Source organism: Ammospiza caudacuta, chromosome 9, assembly GCF_027887145.1.
Source record: "Ammospiza caudacuta isolate bAmmCau1 chromosome 9, bAmmCau1.pri, whole genome shotgun sequence".
Classification (NCBI taxonomy): domain Eukaryota; kingdom Metazoa; phylum Chordata; class Aves; order Passeriformes; family Passerellidae; genus Ammospiza; species Ammospiza caudacuta.
In genome coordinates this window covers 7517560-7541861 of record NC_080601.1, presented here as the reverse complement: position 1 = coordinate 7541861, position 24302 = coordinate 7517560, and the positions used below count along the sequence as shown (strand labels likewise).

General features: G+C 43.7%; 1 protein-coding gene across 1 annotated transcript in view; it reads right to left on the bottom strand.

Moving 5' to 3' along the window:
• Positions 1 to 24302, bottom strand: part of PRKG1 (protein kinase cGMP-dependent 1) — a 351680-nt gene that overhangs the window by 205228 nt on the left and 122150 nt on the right. Inside the window, exon 3 of the mRNA XM_058810052.1 lies at positions 919 to 1032. Within this exon, the coding sequence (XP_058666035.1) occupies positions 919 to 1032 (114 nt within the window). The remainder of the gene's footprint in view (positions 1 to 918; positions 1033 to 24302) is intronic.

Here is a 24302-nt window from a genome sequence, read left to right as displayed (position 1 = left end):
TCAGTCATGTCCTTGAGCCCTACAGAGAACAGCACATCCTGCAGAAAATAATCTACTTATCTGTTCCTGCTCTCTCATTCCTGCCCATTTGTTCTTTTCCTCTCTCTTTTTTTGAGGCACAATTAGATATTTGGAAAAAGCGTTTTTCTGAACAGGGACTTGCACAGCTCATTGTTCTGGCACAAGAATGCCACTGGTTTGTATTATTCAAGTTTTATTATTCAAGTTTGTACCTCTTGTTTGGATTTTTCTGTACCATCTGTGCTCTTTTAACTCCTCCCCCACAGCACCTTAAAATCACACAACTATTTATTCTCTCTGCTTCAGACACCACCATGAACTCTTGTCCTCAAGAACAAGGAGAGTTGTGATATCCTATATCTGCAGCTGAATGCAAACAAAAACCCACTTAAGTCATGCATAGCAATGTGATTTGTTTCCTCTGCTTAATTGTGCAAGCTAAGCTTTTGCCCAGAACATTCATAAAAGAAAACAGGTAACAGGAGAAGTGCTGAGGAGTTTAGAGCAGGGGGTCAAGTACATTCCAGATTATTTTTTCCTGGTTTATTTTAGTGGGAAAACAATGACTTGTCCTGAACAAAAGGTAAGCTTGGCTTACTGATTTTCCCTTAAAGACTTGCACAGGTCAGAAAGGTTCTTCTAGGCAATAAGAAAATAGTTATCATGACATCCAGCAGGAATTGCAAGGAAAACTGTGGTGCAGGCTTCAGGCTGCTCTGCATGGGGTAGGACCAGCCTGAGAGACTGAATGATGCATTTCCTCTGCATCTCCTTCACATAAATCCCATATCAAAATCCATGCCCTAAAGAGCTGAAATCACTGAGAAAGGGAAACACATAAAATAGGCTGCAGCTTCCAAGTGAAGAGATTGAGAAAAGCACGTAAAATGCTCTTACTTTTGACAGTAGCTGTCCGGGTGCAGTTGTAGAGGATGGCTAACTCCCCAAAAACTTTGCCAGGTCCCATGGTGCAGAGCTTCACTCCCTCTTTTGTCACTTCAACCTTCCCATCTGTGAGAAAAAGAAGACAGAACGACCATTTTAAAAGGGCAATTAAATAACTGCAGACACTTTAAAAGGAAGGCAAATGTTTTTTGAGATTTAACTTCTAAAATTTATTTGATTTCAGGCCAGTTTGGATGGGGCTTGGAGAAGCCTGGGATAGTGGAAGGTGTCCCTGCCCATGGCAGGGGTGGCACTGGATGGAATTTAAGGTCCCTTTCAATCCAAACCATCCTGGGATTCCATACTGTGAACAAAAAACCACCAGAGCCCCACAATTTCAAAAGGAACTAAATATTTTATGAAGAAGAGCACATATATTCAGGAAAAGGTTAAAACCAACTACTGCATGCAGAAACTTTTAACGCTTGAGCATTTTTTAGCGGAGCATTGCCACAGTTGAGAGGGCCACAATACACAGAATATCACCAAACAATATCAGAAAGCTTCACCCCACGCACAGTAACACCTCACCAGGTCAGAAGGCTTCAGGTATCTGCTCACACAGAGTAACACCCCAGAAGGCTGCCAGAAACTGCCCCTCCTGTGCTTCAGCCCAACCTTTTATCCCCTCGTGTTGATGCACTGCACCTGTGTGCCCTCTGCTCCTGGGGGATTGGTCAGTGCCCCTGGGCTCATTAATGCCTCATTATCTTTAATATCACTCACCTGTCCTGCACAGCTGCAGCCCATTAGAATTCACAGAATCTCTGGGTTGGGTCACAAGAGACCTCCAAGATCATCGAGTCCAACCCAGCCCCAACACCTCAACTAACCCTGGCACCCAGTGCCACATCCAGGCTGGTTTTAAACATATCCAAGATTGGTGACTCCACCACCTCCCTGGGCAGCCATTCCAGAACTTTTTACCTTTCTGTAAAAAACTTTTTCCTGATATCCAATCTATATTTCCCTTGGCACAGCTTGAGACTGTGGGATGAGGCTCGAGACATTGGGGATAAGGGTCCACTCCCAATTCCCAAAAATTCTGTGCCTACAGAGCATCTGCACAGTCAGGACATACAGTACACCAAACTCAGTGTGAACTTTGTTTCACCTTTTAGACTTCCTGGTGAAATTTCCCCCAATTTTTTGTGTTCAAAAAAGAAAAGATTTAGGTGTTTTACACCCCACACAAAAATGGCGGTGAGATGTAATTTTGGTCATTTTCCCTGAGAACACTCATCCATGAGTAACAGAACTATCATAGAAAAGAAAATCACTCTGACCCGTGGCTATTATTTAATCCCCATCTCTCCACCCCTTGCCTTTCTGAATATCTGGTTTTATGAGGGGAAATCTGCTTTATCAGCTTATCTGCATCATGCTGGGATGTGTGAGGAAGGGTTAAAATCCTAGGTTGGATGGAAAGGAGCTGAGGACCAACCTGGGAGGTTGGAAGTGACCCATCTTTTAAATATTGGAGGGTTTGAAAGGCAAGATTTGAAAAACAAGAGCCAGGAGAAGGAAGAGGGGACAGACATGATGGGATTATTCCCACAAAAGAAAAAAATTGGGAAAAAGAGCAAAGGTTTCAAATCATAGCAGTCACTACAAGACCTCCCCTGGCACCCAAAACTGGGAAACAGCTTCAGGGTTCACAGAATACAATCAGAGAACTGAAACACAGACTCATTTAGGTCAGAAAAGGTGATTATTTATCAAGCTGAAAACGGGTGTTTGGTAAATATTATGGCCTAAAAGTTACCTGGGCTGTGGGAGTGTAAAATGGCAGCAGTGCTTTCTGTGATACAGAAGCAGAGTTGGGGGGGATTCAAATATCTTCACTGCAAGTTAATTTTATTACTATTTTTATAAATGTTTGATTCATTTCTTCATATTAAGTATCAATCTAACAAGAAGAACAAAAATAGGTGTTTATCTCAAGAATGAGCAATATCAGCCTTTAGTGGAGCTTCCCACGCTTCAGAGATTCCTAAATCATTTTGAAGAATGTCATTTTTTGTTTAATAGAACTGAGTTTCAGCAGCTTTTTCTGCAAAAACCTCTACAACAAAAACCTGCAAAGGAAATTACTTTACCTGCCTTTTGGCTCATGGGTTCCAAAGAAAGATGGGCAATTCTGAGCAGGAATAGGATCACATTATTCCCAAGTGTTGGGGAGCACAAGAAATACATTGCTGATGAAACTTAAATACTTGTTTTAAAAGTAAAGAGAAGATTTCCCAGCATGATATTGCAGGTATTAGTGAGATTAGATAAAACAATGCTCTGTGGTTTGGTAATTAATGTGCTCTTTAATTACAATTTATTATCCTGGAGAAAGCCTCCCATTCCCCTGCTGTGTAACTGAGCAATCTGGAACATTAAACACCTCACCATAAGATGCCCAGACCATGAGAAAAATTCACCTTTTATGGAATTAAAAGTTCAAGGGACTGCTGTAGGATTTTTCCCATTTTCTTTTCCTACCTGGCAGCCTGTACAGTGCAGTTTTCCATGGAGCAAACAAATTGTTCTGCTGTATCAAGCAGACAAAGGAACCAAATGGAACACAACACAATATTGATCAATTAATGGAGATACATCTGCAGCTTGCCTTGGCATCTCCACCAGACAAACACTAAATAATGCAAGAGATGCTTCTCTCCAGGCAGGAGAATCAGAAAATGCTGCGTTTCAGTCCAAATATTGAGCATTATTGAATTGAACATTATTTTTAATTTACAGCTTGAGCTCATTTTGGGGGAGCATTAGCTGGCATACAAACAATGCAGTTTTCTGTCAGCTGTAAGAAGCTATTCCATAACAATGTGTATGATTTTTCAAACAGAGTATAAAATAAAAATCTCAGTGCCTTCAGTTCCTCAGTTCCAAGGGCTCCAGCCATTCCCTTCCCAGGATGAACATGAGAAGGTGACCAGAGTTAAGGGTCACTAAAAGAGATCGATGCCTCCACAATCCACTAGCCTGCTCCCAAGAGAAATAGCTCCAAAATTCCCTTTAACCACGCAAAACACAAAATATTTTGGGTTCTGCAGGCCCCCAAGTCTCAGTTCTTTGGTTCTTTATCCTTGGATACTCCCAGGGATCCAGGGGCATCCACAGCTGCTCTGGGCAACCAGAGCTCCACCTCACCCTGTGAGGATTTCTGGGAGGTTCACTAAAACTTCATGAAATTAAGCTTTTCTTATGAAAAACCAGTCCTAGGGGTTGGAGCTGAACGATGCTTGGGGATATTCCATGAAATCCAAGAGGGAACAGCTTCACAACCCACCAGCCTGCTCCCGACAGAAATAGCTCCAAAAATCCCTTTAACCACGGAGAACTCAAAATATTTTAGGTTCTGCCGACCCCCAAGTCCCAGTTCTTTGGTTCTTTATCCTTGGACACTTCCAGGGATCCAGGGGCATCCAGAGCTGCTCTGGGCCACCAGAGCTCCACCTCACCCTGTGAGGATTTCTGGGAGGTTCACTAAAACTTCATGAAATTAAGCTTTTCTTATGAAAAACCGATCCTAGGGGTTGGAGCTGAACGATGCTTGGGGATATTCCATAAAATCCAAGAGGGAACAGCTTCCCTTGCTGCCCTGATCCCCAGCACACATTCCTTGGGCCTCTCAACCATAGCCTGGCTTTCCCACATTAAACCCTGCGTGCTAATTACATTGTAGTTGCCAGTTTAATTGTGGAGCAATTAAAGTTTTAATTGCTAAGTGGCTGCCTGACTTCAGAGCCGGTCCGATGAAGATGTGCTAAGGCTGGTGTTTGTTTGGGAACACAAACCCGATAATGGTCCCCATTCCTCATGAATTATTCATTGAATAATTCACGGGGTTGTGCCCCGGGCGCTGGGAATCCTCCCTACTTCACCAGAAGGAATATTCCCAATATTAAGACTAAAGACAGGATTTAGGGTATTAGGGTATTTTTTTTTTTTGTCACAGACCTTCTTAAGATAGTGGAAGGTGTCCCTGGCCATGGCAAGGGATGGAACAGGATGAGCTTTGAGGTCCCTCCCAACCCAAATCATCCTGGGATTCCGACTGAGAACGAAAACCAGGCCGACACTGAATAAAATAGGCTTAAACTAGGCTGACACTGAATTTCCTCTTTTGTGGTTCAAATGATCCCATCCACTTGGCATTCTGGGAGGTTATTCAGGAATTTACCAGAGCACAGACCCTGGCACAGGTTCTCCATTCCTGGCCAGGTTTTGGATCACCCTGGGATAGTGCACCCTGCTGCACCTCTGTCCCAGCTTCAGGAATCATGGAAATAGTTCCTGGAAAATCATATATACATGGAAAATCATAGAATGGTTTGGAAGGGACCTTTAAGCTCGTCCAGTGCCATCCCTGCCATGGGCAAGGACACCTTCCACTGTCCCAGGGTGATCCTTGGACACTTCCAGGGATGGGGAACCTGTGCTCTGGTAAATTCCTGAATAACCTCCCAGAATGCCAAGTTAAACACGGATCATTTTAACCACAGAAGAGGAAAAACATGAATGAAGCACATAAGAACAAAGCAGGATCAACTCTGTCACCTACAACACCACCAACAAAGCACAAAGGTTTTGTTTGGATGGGGACATTGGGGGTTTTGTCACTCTGTGTCCACCCAATTAAATGTGAAAAAAACGGCTTGAAATTAACCTTGAAATCTCTGGCTGAACTGCATCCATGTCCCTCAAATGAATGGAAGGATAGGGTAAATTGCACTCATGTGACTCTCTCAATCAGGAGGATCATTTTTTTCTCCCCAGTAATTAAATGGTCGTTTTCTCTTTCCAGGCACAGGAGAAAACAGATTAAGTTGACCTGAGGAACTTGTCAGCCTGTGTGTAATTTATATAATAGACTAAATTTTTGCAATGCATTATCAGCTCTTCCTTTTTCTTCCCAGCACTGAGGAAAGGGCACTTGCTGCTTCAAGCCAAAACCTTCCATGACTCCAAAATCCAAATAAATCTGAATTCTAAAGATACAAGAATATCCAGGAGAGTATCTGAGAATCCCAGGTGGATTTTTCTGTACAATTGGAGAGTTTCTCCTGTTGTCCTTTAAAAGCAGGAATGAGCCAGGGACATTCCTACCTTGTATTGCTCCATACCCAGCAGACACCTGGAAGACCTAATTCCTTATTTTCAGTTCTCTGTCCCTGCAGTGGCTCTGGAACAGGGATAAGAGCAATGGATTTTAGTATAATTCACGTTCCTGGGCCCCCTTCAAGTCCTGTACCCTCAGGAAATAAAAAAAAAAAGGCTGTTTCACCCATGAAGAAACTAATTATTCATCACATTCCTATGCCAGGTTGAAAAATACAAGCACTGCTAGTGAAAAATGAGGAATGTTAAAAAGCAGGGTTCAGCAAGAGCTCATGTATTCCTAAGATATAAATTTCATCCCACAACTCCAGAAATGCCAGGAGGGGTGGGAGGAGGATTCCCTCAATTCAGTGTGCAGCATTCATGAATGACTATTCAATATTTGATTTCATCTGTGCCTGTTTCACACTTGGACTGCAGCTTGGTTTGTTGGATGCTATTCAAGCTCTGCTCTGAAAACTGAGGAATGATTGTTTGCAGAAAGTTTTCTTTAGGAAATAGCACTCTGGAGCTGCAGATTTTCCTGAACAAGGCTGAATACATTGCAAAAAATGGCACTTGAGACAAAGCACAAGTTACCCTTACAGTGACAAGGATAACTTGTCACTGTAAGGGTACAAGCCCTGACAGGTTTCCCCTTTACTCAAATTCAAGAAAGTTCTGACAGAATAACTACAAAATCAGTGAGGGAAAAAAATAAATAATGCATATTTTGCCAAATTTCAAATTGTTTTCCCACTGCAAATACTTGAGAGAGTGCTTTGAGTATGGAAAAAATAGCATTTTTCCTTTTCCATGGGAAAAGCCAAATAAATTCTGATAGCATTTTCTGGACTTATTTGGTTTTAAGCTCCTGCAGCAGCCGTTTAAAGCTCAGTCTTTCGGAGCTGGGCAAATGAAGAGGAACTGAACAGGGGCAGCTGGGCAGCCTGGAGACCAATGACCCTGCAGAGCCTCATCCATATCGCATTCCCTAAAACCCTCCAGTGAGCTTTTCCCTTGTTGGATAAACCCCAAGAGGAAGGGAAATGGAGCCAGACCTGAATTCTGGCTCTCAAACCTCCAGCTGTGAGTGGGGACAAGCTCCAAGTCCCTTCAACAAATGCATTTGGAGTTGAACAAACTGATTTTAGCTCCCTTCAAACCCTCTGGGGTGAGGAGTTTTTGTAGGATTTCCTTGCAGAGCTGTCAGTGTTTGGCACTGGGATTTGTTCCAGGCAGATTGATTGTGCACCTGCAGAACATTGTCAAATATTATGGGTGTGTAAATTTTTATCAATATTAATTTTTTATTTCTGTAAGTTACAGCTTCTCTAGGAAGTGGCTGTCTCAGGGATTTTAAATATATTTGTTCTTTTATTGCTGCCTTTCAAGTCAAGATTCTCCTGGGTAAAAAGGGAAAGAAGGGAATGAATTTGTGCTGGTTTTAGGGATCTCAGCCTCTGGTTTTGATGTGTTATCTTTGACATGAGACTGCAGTGACTGCATGTCACAGTATCACTTATCAATCACATTTCAAAAGTTATTTTCATTTTGATTGAAGGATAAATTAAAACAGACTCCTCAGTTCCTCTTTTTTTATTTCTTTATACCTTCCACTTTTGATTTTGGTTGTTTGTTTGTTTGTTTTTTTGTTAACATTTTGACATAGAATCATTTAGGTTGGAAAAGCCCTCCAAGATGGAGTCCATTAACCCACCACTGCCACGGCACCTCTAATCCATGTCCCCAAATGCCACATCCACATGGCTTTCCAACACTTCCAGGGATGCTGATTCCACCTCTTCCAGCAGCCCCTTCCAATGCCTGACCACCTTTCCTGTGAAGAAATACTTCCCAAAATCCAATTTAAACCTTCCTTGGGGCTGTTTTCTCCCATGCTGAAATGTTTCCAAGGTATTTTGAAAAGCCAAGAAATGAAAATGAGAGCTCTGAAAGGTAAGGGAGGAGGTTTGCAACTAGGAAATAAATTTGGATTGCAGGATGTAAGAGCTGTTTGAGGCAGGCGAGCAAAATGTCTTTTTTCAGAGTATTCCGCAGGGAACATCTCAGTGTTTTAAGGGGGATTATTTTAACCAAGTGTCTTAGAAGGGCTGTGAAAATGAAACAAATCAGGGTTTTGCTCACAAAAGGCTTTGAGTACCAAAAAAGGGTCATTTTGCACTACTGGAATTGGAGCTGTAATTCCAGGTTAGGAGGTGCTGAAGCAAAATTTGGGACAAACATTGCAGCTCAGCAGGGCAGGCTGTGTCCTTCCACAGAATGCTTGGGGGAAATGCAGTTTGCATTTGGGTTTGTTTGCTTTTGAGATTGAAACTCGTTATTTATCCAGGTAAGAGTGAGGGAAATTAGACAGGCGTCCCCTGAAGGGTATTTGAGCTTTTCAGTATTTTATCCAGGGGAAATATGAGACTCATCCCTTCTCTCTGGTCACTTTTTGCTCACATCTGGACTTCAGAAGGATTGGGATAAGGGAAGGTGTGTGAGGATAAACTCCAACATCTCCTACTCTTTGCAGATCTTCTTGAGTTTCAGCTTAACTCCTTGAGTTCCTCAAAAATCCAGCTGAGCAAACCACACCTTCTGTTGCTTTCCCCAAGCATCCCAGACTTTTCTTTCCCTCCTTTTTTTCAGCCTCCTGATGGAGGAATCAGGCAGAGCTGTTCATTTCCTGGGAGCTGTCCAGCTGAGGGGCAGAGTGTGGGATCAGTGCTCGTTCTGGGGTGGCACATCCCAGTTCCAGGGATGCTGCTGATTCCACCTCTTCCAGCAGCCCCTTCCTGTGAAGAAATACTTCCCAAAATCCAATTTAAACCTTCCTTGGGGCAGCTTAAGGCTGTTTTCTGTGTGCCTTGGTGCTTACATCAGACAAAATATCTGTGAGTCCCACAAGAACCAAGGTTGTGCTGGAGCTCACCTCTCCATAACCCTGAGCAGGGATCTGTATTGCAGTTGGAAAGATCTTGGAAAACCAGGTTAAATATATGTCTGTGGGTATAGTTTTATATGGTTTTTGAGGATGTGCATCTCCCTTTGGGAGAGGGTCCATTCCAGCTATGTGGAAGAGGTTTTACAGCAATTTCTGTGAGCCAGAGAAAAGTTTGATAAGAGGATCCAAGCTCACCCCTGAGAGAATTTTCCACCAAGGTCACTGACATAGAAACCAAGAAAGAAAGAAGGATAAATAAGAGAAACCTGCATTTGTCAATTCCAATGATCACTTTGTGACCAATGAGTGGAGTGCAAACTTATGAGCTTTGTAAGAATGTAGAAAAAGCATGCATCTTAGAAAAAAAACAGTTTGAAGCCTTCTGAAAATGAAGTGTGTTGCTTTGTATTGCCTCCATCTCAACTATGACACACCTGCAACAAAAAAATCATCATCATCATCATCATCTGTGACGGTGTTCACAGGGGTTCTTGGATGAGGGAAGAGACGAGGATCTGACTCCATGTTTCAGAAGGCTTGATTTATTATTTTATGATATATATTACATGAAAACTATACTAAAAGAATAAAAGAAAGGATTTCATCAGAACACTAGCTAAGAATAGAATAGGAAAGAATGATAACAAAGGTTTGTGGCTCGGGCTCTGTGTCTGAGCCAGCTTGGCTGTGATTGGTCATCAATTAGAAATAACCAACATGAGACCAATCACAGATCCACCTGCTGCATTCCTCAGCAGCAGATAATCAATGTTTACATTTTGTTCCTGAGGCCTCTCAGCTTCTCAGGAGGAAAAAATCCTAAGGAAAGGATTTTTCATAAAAGTTGTCTGCGACAATCACCATCATCATCATCATCATCATCACCATCATCTTAATAGAAAAAAATTCCAAACTAGTTTTCTGTTCTCCCAGAGTGGAGGAACCTGGAAAAAGCCATTTATTTTGCTTTGGCTGCAGAGTTTTGTGTGGGTTACAGGAAGAGATAGTTGGGAGTGCACGCAGAGTGATTTTTTTGGGATAACTCATTAGGCTCTCTCCACTTCTCCTTTCAAGGGGAATGTTGGCAGTTTGGTGTGGATCAGGCACAGCTTGGATTGGAAGATCCTGGAGGGTTTTTTCCAACCTCAGTGACTCTGGGATCTCCGCAGGCTCTCAGTGCTGTGCCTTCCTCTCATCTGCCTTTTAGTCCCTATCTTTAAAGCCCTGGGGAAGTTCCTTTATCCTTTTTTCAGCCGCTCTCAGTTCTCCCAGCCCCTCTCTGCCCCCCAGGCTGCTGTTACACATTTCGGCAATCACCTCCTTTCTTTCCACTCCTGCTTTTTCAAAACGCTCCTGCAGCCGGGCTGGAAACTGGGATGGAGCTGAGCTCTTATCCCCAGTAATCCTTGCTCTGGAGTGTGCCTTGATTTAAATCCAAGAGGTGTTACTGAAGTCACAGCTCCAGGCTGCAGACATGGTACACGCTGATTCATGGCTTCAAGCTCAGGTTCTAAAGGATTTCTTTAAAAGCCAGTGTTAAAAAGAAGTTTTAGGATGTCATTTTTTTTGGTCCCTGCCAGGGAGGTGGGGCCAGCTTGGTAAATACTTTCTGGTTTTGGGTTTGTGCTGCTGTCAGGTTCTCCTAAATAAACTTTGTGTGAAAAATGCATGTATTTTATGATTGGCTTTTCGCAAATATTAAAATGAATATTATATGTGTTGTGTTAGAAAGTAATGCTGTATTAATTCTCTTAAGTAGTGTGGTAAATATAGTTTTAGGTTATAAAAAATGTTAAAATAGAAACTATGCTATGTAGGATACTTTTTTTAAAGAAAGGACTGGCAGCGAGATAGCAGCCACAGGACACCTAAAACTTTCAGAGAAAGAGAATTTATTGCCCCATTATCAGAAGAAAATAATTTCTTCTCACCTCAAAGGCACTGTCAGGATTGAGAGGAAGAAGCTGACACTGCCCAGACAGAATCCTGTGTTTGAATGGAATTTATGCATCATGTATGAGGTGTATGAATATGCAACAGGCTGTTGTTTTTAAGGGTTAATCCTTTGTTAACGTGGGTCCTTTTCTGGGCTCGTGCTGTCCAGAAAGAGGTACCTGAACTGTCCATGACTCTTTGCTTTTATTGTCTCATATTGTCCTAATTCAGATTGTCCAAATTATTATTACTCTAATTGTATTATTATTTTTATAACCATTTTATTACTATTAAACTTCTAAAATTTTAAAAACAACTGATTGGCGTTTTTCACAGCCATAATACTTTTTAAAGCCACTGCAGCCTTAGTGATGTTGCACATGCTCACAACTCCTACCTGTGGTAAATAATGTGAGGAGATGGCTAAATCCACCTGAGGGACACCTGAGATTAGGATTTATTTGTTCCTTCCAGCCCACAGGGTTTGACCAAAGAACCAAACAGCTCTGAGTGCTCAGTGACTGCAAGTCCACATTTCCCATCCAGGTCTCATGTTCACACAGCACAGCTCTTTTCTTCCCTATTTTCCACGTTTTCCTGGTAAATAAACACCTGGGGTGAGGCTGAAGGGGCTGGGCAGGCAGAGCTCTCACTCAGATGCAGCAGATCTGCACTAAATCAATATTTTCACCTGACACCTGCAATGAGCTCAGCTCTGAGTTACACAAAAGCAGCAGCAGCACTTTGGTGCCTTCACTCCTCGTCCAGGCACGAGGGGTTTGGAATTGCTGGTCAATAAAACTTGGCAGGTTTCTGACAGCAAAGTGCTCCTGACAGAACAGGTGCTGCAGGATTTCACCGTGCCTTTTCTCCCCTGAAGGCAGGATGGGAAGGATTTCTTGAGAAAACAAATCCTTTCTCACTTAACAAAAATAATTCTGCTCAGCTCAGATTCCCAACCACCTTCACAGCACAGTGAAAAACTCCATTTAAGCTTCTCCGCTGGGAGAGAAAGGTGCAGGCAGGGCCCTGAGGAGCTGCTCCCTTTCCCATTTTATCCTGCAGCCTCCCAGGGAGATGGATGCCTGTAATTTCCTTATTTCACCCCAATATTTAGTCCACTTTGCACCTAACTCTGATTTAAGACTTTCAAAGCATCCTGTGGGAAAAGGAAGGACAGTTCAGAGCTGTTTCCTTCTAGGAAGAGATGGCAAAATAACATCAGTGGCTCAACCTGAGTTTTATTAAAAAATGGATCATAAAGCATCCAGAACAACCAAGAAGAGAAGCAGGAATAGGAGAAAAGTGTCAGCAGCAAACAAAATTGGGAATCCCTGGAGACCTTCACATGCCTGGAGGGTTCAGGCTCCACCACAACATGGGAACAATGATACCTATGAAATAATGATTTCTTTGCTCTAAAATACTCTGCTCCTTTATTTCCCCAATTCCTTCTCTGTTGGTCTCACAAATGATTCTTTGCGGTTTCTCCCAGAGCTTTTCAAAGGCTGCTTCCTTCCACAGAACTCCAAAAATCCAGACTTCACTGGGAAACAGGGAAAGGATGTGAGACAGGTTGGAGTAAACAGAATTGTTCTGCCTTGCCTCTGCTAAAATATGGAGCTGAGTTTTCCTGGAAGCCATGTAGGGATAATCTCATTGCAAACAGCAGAGAAAGAGAATGGTGAAAGTGGTTAGGAAAACATTGGGAATCAGTAATTTGGGAAAAAAAAATACCTCTACTATGAACTGTAGGAGGTTATTTGATTCAAAGAATAAAAAACAGGAAGAAAGGGAGTGAAACTAAATATCTAAAATAGAGTCTTGTTTCTGAGAGAGAGAGAAAAGAACAATTTATCATCCCAGGGCTGTTTGTTCCAATAGTCAAATGCTTTGAGCTGAGAATGAGGGTGGCAGTTCTGAGGCAAGAAACCAGGGTTTAAACCACAGTAAATCAGAGAACCCCAGGATGGTTTGGGTGGAAGAGCCCTTAAAGATCATCTCATTCCTGCCTCAGGCAGGGCAGCAGCAGGCCAGCTGTGAGCACACAAAAATCCAACTTCAAATCTTGATTTCACCAGATCTGCTGCTCACTTTTGCTCTTCTCTGGAAGAGCCAGCACTGCTGACCCCACAGCAGGGTGTAAAACACAGCCCAGCAAAGCCTGCCCTGTGCTGGCAGGGATGGAGCAGCCCAGGAGGCAGCTGAGGATTTCTGAAGCACAAAGAGAATTCAGAAAAGAAACCCTGGTGCAGGAGGAAGTGGCATTTTTGGGAATAGATATCCCCAAGGATGGAAATCAGCATAGTAGGAGCTCTTTGCTTTGTTCAAACACAACACAAAGAGCTGTAAGGAAGTTTGGACCCATTTTATACAATCTTGGAAAATGCAGGTAGGGATCTGCATTTAAACAAACAAACAAACAAACAAATAAATAAATAAATAAATGTATAAAATTATTTCTAATTCTAAAAGAAAAATTCTTTATCAATTATTAAATTTATACTTAATGAATTATAAATTAAATAATAAATTAAATATATATATTTATTATATATAATTTTGTATATTATAGAAATGTTATATAATAATTAAATCTCTATACAATAAATTTATTATTTATAATAAATTATAAATTAAATATATCATTTTAATACATGAAATTATTATAATAAATTTAATAATTTTAATAAATAAAATTATTTATTTTTACAAAGTTTGCTGGGTGATCACTGCCTGAGCAAAAAACTCCTTGGAAGTACAAGCTCTCATTCCAAATCCAAGGTGACAAATGGGCAAATTACAAGATTGGAAACACCTGGTGATATAAAGGAACGTGATTTCTCTGTCAAATGTGTTTGAAGTCTCCTCTGAAAACACAACAAATTGAGTTTTAATTACTTTTGCATACATCAAGTCTGCACTGAACTTTGAAGTAGCAAAGCTTCACTTCACTCACTGCTGCTGCAATTTGCACCACTCCAGGTTAATGCAATGTCTGCTCCCTACAAATGTGAAATGCATTCTCTTATGAGCTGCTACTTCATGTTTGCAAATCAGCACGTTGGCTGGGCTCAGAAAATGTGATTTATTACTGTCTGGGACATGAGAGAGCAGCAGGAAGCAGCTCCTGATGATGGAGGGAATACAGAGTGACAAGTCCCATTTGCTCCTGAGCTCTGTCACTGTGGGAAAGGGGGGGGGAAAAATCTGATATTGCTCTTTCTGGGAGAGCAGAAAACAAAGTGCCCAGATCTGATCATCTGCCTGCAAACAATTTCTCAGCTCACAGGCAGTGGCTTTGTGTGACAAGGTGCCCTGAAGACACATTTCCTTCAGCAGGTCAGGAAGTTCTGGTAATCCTGGAACAGCAAAAGTGCAAGGGCCAAAGGTTAAAGCCAGACTTATCAAGTGCCAGTGCCCTGGCCAACAAAATCAGGGTAGGAGTTTGGAGTTTGGATGGGAAACAGGTCTGGCTGTTTGGGATTATTTTCCCATAGCAAACACCTGTTTTCATGCCCACAGGGCTGGAGCACTTCTGCCTCCTCCATTCCTACACTGGCTGCTTCCTGAGAAGCTGAATCCCAAAAATCACACAATCCAACACAGTCCTGGGTTGGAAAGGACCTTAAAGCCCATCCAGTGCCACCCCTGCCATGGCAGGGACACCTTCCACTGTCCCAGGCTGCTCCAATTCCCAAAGTCCAGCCTGGCCTTGGGCACTGCCAGGGATCCAGGGGCAGCCCCAGCTGCTCTGGGCACCCTGTGCCAGGGCCTGCCCACCCTGCCAGGGAACAATTCCTAATTCCCAATATCCCATCCAGCCCTGCCCTCTGGCACTGGGAGCCATTCCCTGTGTCCTGTCCCTCCATCCCTTGTCCCCAGTCCCTCTCCAGCTCTCCTGGAGCCCCTTCAGGCCCTGGAAGGGGCTCTGAGCTCTCCCTGGAGCCTTCTCCTCTCCAGGTGAGCACCCCCAGCCTTTCCCCACAGGAAAGCTGCTCCTCATTCCTGTCTCATTCCTTTCTCATTCCTGTCTCATTCCTGTCCCATTCCTGCCCCATTCCTGCCCAGCAGGGATTTGTCCCCAGCATGGATGCAAACACTCAAACATAAACCTTTTTTATTCCTTTCCTTGTTAAACTTTTCACAGTCTCCACCATCCATTTTTTAAAAGGCATGAGAAGAGCAAGGAGAGGAAGAGCAGGGCTCAAAGAGTGCTTTGGGTGTGAAAATCAGGAGAGCTGCATGAAGTGATCCCTAATTAATTTCTACCAAACCCATCAGGGCTGCAGGGCTGGGTGAATGCACACAAGTGTACAAATCCTGTTCACAGGAGACTGAAGTCTGGAATTGCAGAAGGGAACAACACTTCAGGAGAAACATCCACAAAAGAGCTGGAAAGGTTACGGATGAGAGCTTCTGAAAAGAAACACAGAACCACCCACAAAGCTCACCTGCTTTGTTTTCTTTTCTCTCTGAGTGCAGAGGGAGAGGAGAAGAGGAAGACATCAAGTCAAAGAGGGTCCCAACACTGAACTTTCACATGGATTTCTCCTCTGAGGGAGGTGATTTACTCCTTTTCATTGTATTTTCAAGAACCACCTCTTTCCCAAGAGGACATATTAAGTTCTCTTGCATTGTGCAGTTTACATAAAGCTTTTTTTTTTCTACTCCTCCAAGTGACTGCCTTTTTTCTACAACCTGGAATTGCCCTGACATTTCTGCAGGTTTTTAATATCAAGCACATAATATTCTATTGAACCCTAAAGGACAGTGAAACTGTGCCTTGCACAACACTGCAGAGCCATAAATTCAGATGATCATTACAGGTACTTTGTATTTGTCATCAAAAAGGTGCAAAGTCTCTCAAAGAGAAACCCTGTGAGGATACTCCAAACTCAGCCATGGGAGAAAGCTGTCCTCCCCAAAAATCAATTCATCATGCTCTGGATGAGCAAACCCCTTTCCAAGTGATGGTCTCATGATTGAATATCATCACCTCCCCAACATGATTTACCCCCAGAGATGGAAAATGAAAAACAGCACTATTGTAGTTGATGAGTTGCTGATCCATCCTTAAGTTTCAGCCTTGGCAAATTTGACTGTAAATGTGAGGAATTTTGAAAGAATTTGAGAATGGGACTTCTGAGGTGTTTCAGATGATGGGATTTGTGTTACTTATCTTCTACACAGGCAGGAAGGGTGAGTTCAGCTCACATCTTCACCATATGGTTCAGAAGGTCACAGGACTCCTAGTAACAAGACCTTTTAAGGATTTATTGACCAATAAAACACTGCTAACAAGGATATTAATACTTTTGACCCAATCCTTAAATATTTCATCTTATGGACTCATGCTACAGTGTAAGCTTTCTTAGCCAATCATGTTATGACACACAAACCTACAGTACTGCATTCTAAACTTCTTGTTTACCCTTTAATTACTTTTATTTTTATATCTTGAACTCTAAAACTCTAAACTTTCATGTTTAGAGTTTTAGCTTAACATGTTTCTGCTTGAACTACAAATCCACATTCTCACTTCTAGCACCTAAGTCTGGAAGCCTTTTCCAAGGTCTCAGATCAAATCCTGTGTTTAATTCTAAGCTTTGGCTTCCAGGCCCAAAGTTCTGAGAGCTCCTTGCATGTTGGATTCCAACAGTAAGAAACCTCAAATGAAGTTGAAAAATTTTGCTGGGTTAAACAGGTTATAACCAAGAGTAACCAAGCAGAGACCCTCCTGCCCCAGGGAGGAGAGCCCCCAGGCTCTGTGGGCAATCTGCAGCACCACAGAAATGGAGCCTGAACGGGCAGAGGTGCATCACACATTTCCCAATTCCCACAAGGAAAGCAGGACAGTGGCTCCGTGCCCTGAGCAGGACAAGGGTCTGGATGGCTCCTCTGAACGGGCAGAGGTGCATCACACATTTCCCAATTCCCACACGGAAAGCAGGACAGTGACTCCGTGCCCTGAGCAGGATAAGGGTCTGGATGGCTCCTGCTCTCAAGTTCTGGCTGTCACTAAGGACAGGTTCAGTGCCAGAGGAGCTGCAGGGAGGGAGCTCCTTGTGCTGCCAGGTCTGAGCCGAGCCAGCCACGTCCTGCTGAGCCATTAACGAGGAGACAGAGCTGGCTGACAGCACAAACCCGCTCTCAGCTGCTCCTCCAGCCTCCCTCAGTCCCCTCTGACCTTCCCCACAGCCACCACAGGGAAATGTGTGGCACCAGCACCTCAGGGATTGAGGGATTTGCAGCTGCTAAATAAGGCTTTTAATCCACCTGCCTGACTGGCACTTATCAGAGGACCTGAAAGTGCCAGGAGCTACCTGAGGGTCCACCTGAGCCTGGAGCAGCACTCCCAAAGATGCTGGCTGCCCACCTGCCGCTGAGGAAGGAGGACATCACCAAGGCATTGTTCCTCAGTAGATAATCCATCCCAGGGATCAGGATTGAGGAAAGGATCACCTGGAGAATGTTCTAACAGGGCACAGATCCCATAAACCTCTGGTGTCCCACAGGGAGGACAGGGAGGACATGTTTATTGTGTTGCTCAGCAGGCACTTTGCAGAAAGCACCAGGATTCTTCTCTCTCATCCCTCATGGAAAGGCTGGGAACAGCAAAAGATGGCTGTGACAACAAATACAAAATGTACCCAAAGTCTGGGATTAAGCACCAAAGATTTAGGCCCAGTCTATCCAAAAGACAAGCTGCTTTCTTGTGTTAACTACCCACTTCCCCTGGGAGGAGAGAAAAAATCCCACAGGGAAGGATGTCCCACAGGGAGGACATGTTCCTTGTGTTGCTCAGCAGGCATTTTGCCAACAGCAGAAAGCACCAGGATTCTTCTCTCTCGTCCCTCATGGACAGCAAAAGATGGCTGTGACAACAGATACAAAATGTACCCAAAGCCTGGGATTAAGCACCAAGATTTAGGCCCAGCCTATCCAGAAGACAAGCTGCTTTCTTGTGTTAACTACCCACTTTCACTGGGAGGAGAGAAAAAATCCCGTCCAACAGGCACTTTAGGAACTCAAAAGTACAACCTCATATATTTGAGGGCTTCACAATTAAAGAAATGGAAGATAGTCCTTCCTGTCAGCAGTTTGCCAGCCTGCCTGCTGGATTTAATTTCTGTTTGGAGAGGAAACATTACTTTGGATACCTTGAGATGGCAAGATTCAAATAGAAAATAAAAACAGAAAGAGAAAAGTAAAGTATAGACACAGGTATGGATGGTCCAGCTAAGCCATGCCCTGGGAGGAGGAGGTCATGCAAACCACAACACACCTAGAAATGCCAGTCTGAGCAGGCTGGTGTGTAAAATACCCCAGAATGCAAGATGGGAGAAAGGGATTCATCAAACCCCAAGGGCTCCAGAAGGCAGAGATGAGTGACTGCCAGAGCTGCAGGGAACCTGGTGATTAATTCCTGTGGGGAATGGCACAAGGAGGATCTGCAGGATCTGCCAGGTCCCTGGCCCATGGAACCCTCAGCTGCCTCAGAAACCCTGGAGCTCAGCTAGCAGGGAGCCAGCACTGATAGCAATCCATCCATCCATCCATCCATCCATCCATCCATCCATCCATCCATCCATCCATCCATCCATCCATCCATCCATCGACATTAAACAATTAAATGTCATTGTTTACATTTTCCTTATTTTCCTTAGTTGGATAATTCTGTTCCTGGGCAATTTGGGAAAGAGGAATGTTGTGAAATAAAGACTTAATTTGCTTAATTTGATGTACCTGTCCCATCCCTATTTCCCAGCAAGGAGGAAAGGCCTCTCCTTGATTGCAGTGGCTCCAGTTGTTCCCACAACTGCAATTCCCTTTGTGCAATTAAATCCATTAAAAACCACACATGGACATATCCAATACCCTTAATTTCCACTTCAGGGGAAAAACAGGCAAGAGCTGGGGGACCAAAAGGCCAAACAAGGAGTTGTCTGGAAGGGCTTATAACAAAAGTAAATTTGCATTAAAATTTGACACCTGGAAGATTTTGGTACAAGTGGCCATCTTTGCTCTTTTCCAGAAAGAAGTCATGGAAGATTTACTGCTCAAACTCCATGGACTCTTATCTCCCCCACACACACTGACAGGAGCAGAATTAGGAAATAACTGAAACTCCATTGCAGAACAAGAGCTACGAACTCCTGATCAGCATCAGCAACATCAATCCCATTGAGGGAGAAAATAACAAATATTTCCACAGCAGCAGGCACAGATTGTTTTACCTCTCTTGATCGCGGAGCTGCTCAGCCAAGATTTGTAAACATCAATGCATTCCAAGGAGCCCAACTTCATCCCAGACCACCCTGATTTTTCTATATTTTCTTTTTCTATCTTTAATTTTCTATCTTTTCTTTTTCTATCTTTTATTTGTGTTGAGCACATAACTCCAAGGGCACAGATGGGTTAGAGAATCAAGGTCACTATTACACTTTTTATTTAAAGGAGGGCTGACAATTTCCTTACATTTAGGAACCAATTAGGAGCAATTTATTACAGGTCATTTCTGAGGATTGCCACGAAGCTGCTGGCAGGGGGGGAGCACATTAACTCACTATTTACACACTGTTTACTCACAGTTTGTCCCTGCATTTCCTTTCTACAAGCAGCTGAATTTGTTGGAACAACACTGCAGAGTTGTAACCTACCATTGATTTTTACTTAACCCATTTCCTACTGGAATTGTTGCATTGGAAAACAAACCTGCATTTTCTCCCGAGGTTTTTGGGTTCATTTATCAGCCTGGCTCATTCCAGAGATTTAACCCATGGATTTGACATTCAACCCCTTAATCTGTCCATATTTTGAGGGGTTTGGTTCATTTCTGGCCTGGTTCATCCCAGACATTTAACCCATGGATTAGACATCCAACCCTTAAATCTCTCCATAATTTTGAGGGGTTTGGGTCATTTCTGGCCTGATTCATCCCAGAGATTTAACCCATGGATTAGACATACAACCTCTTAATCTGTCCATAATTTTGAGGGGTTTGGTCATTTCTGGCCTGGTTAATCCCAAAGATTTAACCCAAAGATTGGACATTCAGCCACTAAATCTGTCCATAATTTTGGGGACATCGCAGCTTTTGGGCACCAAAAATTCCAAAAGGACCAATTTGATTCAGTTAATGGAAGCTGAGGAGCCACTGGAACCCAAGTTCCACATTCAGGAGCAGCAGATCCACATGGAAAGGGGGTGATGGAGCTGCTCAGGGCCAAGCAGGAGCTAAACCCTGTCCAGCCCCACTGAGGATATTCTCCCTCAGGCTGTGGGAAAGGGTGGAAAGCTGCAGATGGAAGCAGCAAGTCCCAGAGGGCTGGGACTGCTTGGACAGAGAGGTTTGAAAAGAGAAATTTAAGATCTGGACTTGTTGGATCTATCCCAGGCCACCTCTCCCACCCTGATGGGTGTGCTGCTGGGGGACTGTCCTGCTGGCAAGTCACAGGAGTTGCATCCCAACCATAATCAACCTGAAACATGGAATTTTGGGTCAAACTGGGACACAGGAATTCTGGATTTCAGCTTTGACCAGAGGCAGCACCAGGGCAGAGAAGATTTCTCCTGCAGGTGAGGCCACCCAGAGCCCAAAGCCAGGGATTTGTGTTTGACTTGAGAACTTTACCAGCGCTCTGATAACAGTTTGTTGTCCCAGTTTAATTGAGCACGAGCACTTAACATTTACTTTTCCCAGGCAATTGAGCAGGGAAATCTCAGTCCCACTTCCACACAAACTCAGCAGATCCAAATACAGTCAGCCAGTCCCAGTTTAATAGGAACAGCTACAAATGTGGCACTGCCATCCCAGCAGCTGGGAAGCACAAGGAGTTCCTTGATCAGAAGCATAAGAGAGGACACAGGGGAGCCCCCAGAGGTGACACAGAGAAATTTGGGAATGTTGGGAAGGAATCCTTCCCTGGCAGGGGGGTAGGAGGGTGCTCAGAGAAGCTGTGGCTGCTCCTGGATCCCTGGAAGTGTCCAAGGCCAGGTTGGATGGGGCTTGGAGCAGCCTGGGATAGTGGAAGGTGCAGCAATGTTGGAACCTTGGTTACTGAGAATTTCAGACTTTCTGTGCTGACAGGCACTGACCCCCAAGAGAATGCTGCATTTGACCTGAGGCCGTGGAAAAGCTTCCAAAATTGAATAAGAGAATTCAGTTCTATCTGAATGAATGATAGAATGCAATTCTTGCCATAATCTGGGATTGTGGGTGTGGAGTTTGAATAGAAGTGTGCAACATCACAAAGTAAAAAACTTAAAGGTATTAGAATGTAGTAATACATATATACAAGATGGAGGTTTTAGGGCAGAGGCTGGTTGGTCCTTCTTCTTTACCGTCTTCTTTACCTTCTTCACCTTCTTCTCCATGGGATTGCGTGCTTTTTTGTAATTAGATAAAGAAGTCTGCATTGTGGGCCATGAGTGGTTGGTTTTTGTGTTAAAAGTAAAAATAATTTAGATATAATTTCTTAATTAAACAGTTTATCCTTAAAAAGCCTTGTAAAGAAAGAAATATGACTCTAATTTTTTAGTTTGTTAGAGGGAAGTGCTGTAGAACTCACAATTTGTGAGACTGTAATATAGATAAGACCTAATAAACATCTGAGTCCAAACAAGAAATACCCTCTCACACATTTAATTCTGACCCTAACAAAAAAGTTAAAACTCAACACAGCAGCTTCCACTCAAGGCAAACTTTGGGAGAAATTCAGCCAGAGGAATGGATATGAGAGCTTGGGATCCTTTCTGAGGCCTCAGGCACAGCCCTTGGTATGGTGTGATGGGTCTAATCACACCCAGCTCTCACTTTAAAGGCTACCAGTGCCAAATTCTTTACCTTCCAGAGCCAAGCTCTTTGGATTATCAATGAGGAACCAGGATAACCAAGTTTTTTGACTCATGGAGCCTATCTGGAGCAGAGGGAAATCATAGCAACAAAAAAAAGAGCACATGGCCACACAGGGAGCTGTTTTTCCAGCCTGCCCTCCACCACTCAGAGGTTAATGCAGCACTCTCCAAGCCCTGCTCAGAGCTGGAACGTGGCTCTTCAGGCACACTCCAATTTGCCATGATTCCCCTGGCACTTAGAGAGTCACTGATCCCCCAGCTAATCCTGCAGCACGGCCCTGCAGGACAGAAACTGCTGCTGATAGTGGAGGGTGAAAATCAAAGCTGAATTCGTGCAGTTTGAGGGGGCTTCTGGTTAAAAGCTGCTCTTAAGGAAAGGATCCTGACAGGCTTTGTATTTCCCTATCCAGGCAAGAACAGGAAAAAAAGAAGTTTAGGCTGCAGGGTGAGCTCTGCTGTCTGGGAGCATTTACACACAGGGGCTGCTGTGTCAGGAAAGCATCGAAATATGAGGAGATTTTCCCCTGAGGAGGGGAAAAAGGGCCAGGGACAGAGTTTGGAGTAGGTTTGGGTTTGAACCCTGCCCAGTGCCAGCACTAAACCACACTGACACAGAGCCATGGCTGCATTTGAGCCCTTCTTTCCCTTTGCCTTCCACTGCTGCCCACACAATGACAGTGCCTCATTTTTCCAAGGGAATCACCATTCAGGTGATTCCAAAAGACCACCAAGAACATCAGAATCTTGACTGAACACCACCACATCAAATAAACTCCAGCACAAAGTGGTATGAGAAGCTGCAGGCGTACTGAGCTTTTCCTGTGGGTTTTCCTTCCCCACTTTTATGGAGCTGTAATTCCCACCACAGTCACAAGGATGGGAACTGTGTGACAGATTTGAACCTCTGTCACAGCACCAAGTGAGAAAGGATGGGAGTGGGATTTGCAAAATAGCTGCTCTGCCAAGTTCAGACACAGAAAATATCACCACAAGGAACATTTTTGATGATCGAGCTTGAAAGGCAGGACTTATCCTGGAAGGAGAACCCATGGAAGTATGAGGGCCAATAGGAGACACAAGTTTCACACAGAGAAATTCCCAAATCCCAAGAGCTCTGCCTGCTCCAGCTGATGAGAAATCACAATTTAAGGAGAAAAGCAAGGCATTCCATTTATACCAAACACTAATTCCATGCAATAGCTCTCCCTGACAGAAGAAAAAAGAAGTAAAAACCAGAGCGGGGTGGTTGTGAAGTGATGCAATCAATCCACATCTAAGTGGCACATTAACAACCACAATTACCAGTTCATCTTTCCCAATTTGTGTGTGCAGATTCTTAAAAGTCAGAGCTGGAGCTGCACACATCCTTTAAAGGCGAGGGAAATTAGGGAATCCTGCGTAGGCAGCCCTTCACTGGGGGCTGGTTCTGCACTATTATCGATGAAACACAAATTCCTGAGCCCTCACCTTTCATTATTTTGCTGGTTTTCCATTGCCAGAACTCCTGCTGGGCTTGCCAGTGGGAGGCACAGGAAGAACTGAAGTGAGCAAGAGCTGCCTTGGCAGCAATGAGGAGCCAGGGGCAGCAGCCTCCAACAGGTTTCACTGCTCCAGGTTTCACTGCTCCAGGTTTCACTGATGCTTTAATAGTCCACAGACATCTCCAGATCTTTTGGGACAAGCCCCAGGATGCTTTTCAGTGCTGCAAACCAGCTCAGAGAAAAAGGAGGGGAAAAAAAAAATCATGGAGTGGTTTGGGGTGGAAGGGACCTCAAAGCCCATCAGTTACAATAATGCTGGTTTTAATTTTCCATCTCCAGGGGTAAAATCATGTTGGGGAGGTGCCACCACCCCTGCCATGTCAGGGGCACCTTCAACTATCCCAGGCTCCTCCAAACCCTGTCCAACCTGGCCTTGGGCACTGCCAGGGATCCAGAGGCAGCCACAGCTTGTGTGAAAAACTTGCTGGTATTAATTTGAAGCAGTTCTGAAAGCTGAGGGAATATTTTGTCTTGTCTTGATTCTCTGTTTCCCTTAACCCTCCTTTTTCTTTTGCTGGCAAGCAGCACCAACCTTCAGAGCCTGGGCTGGTTTTCCCTGGCAATCCCTACCTCTGTTTGCCAATCAAGTGTGTTTTAGCCAACACGATAGCTAAATGATGTTTTTTGCTTTTGTTGCTTTCCCATTTGGAGAATTTTCCAAAGCCCCATTTGGAGAAGCTGCCAGCTCTGTAAATATTGTGTGTGCAGAACATATGTTGTAATAAACACCAGGATATACATTAAAGGAGAGCACACATTAATGACTGCTTTGTAATTCTGCTGCCTGAGGTGGAATTTCATCTCCTGCAATGCCAAAATTTCATCCTCCATCCCCAGCTATGAAAGGTTTTGCCATCTTAGAGCACCAAAGACCACTGCAGAGCACTCCAGATTGTTTCCCAGCTAAGCTATTTGACCTAAATTTCTTCCAAAATATGATTAAA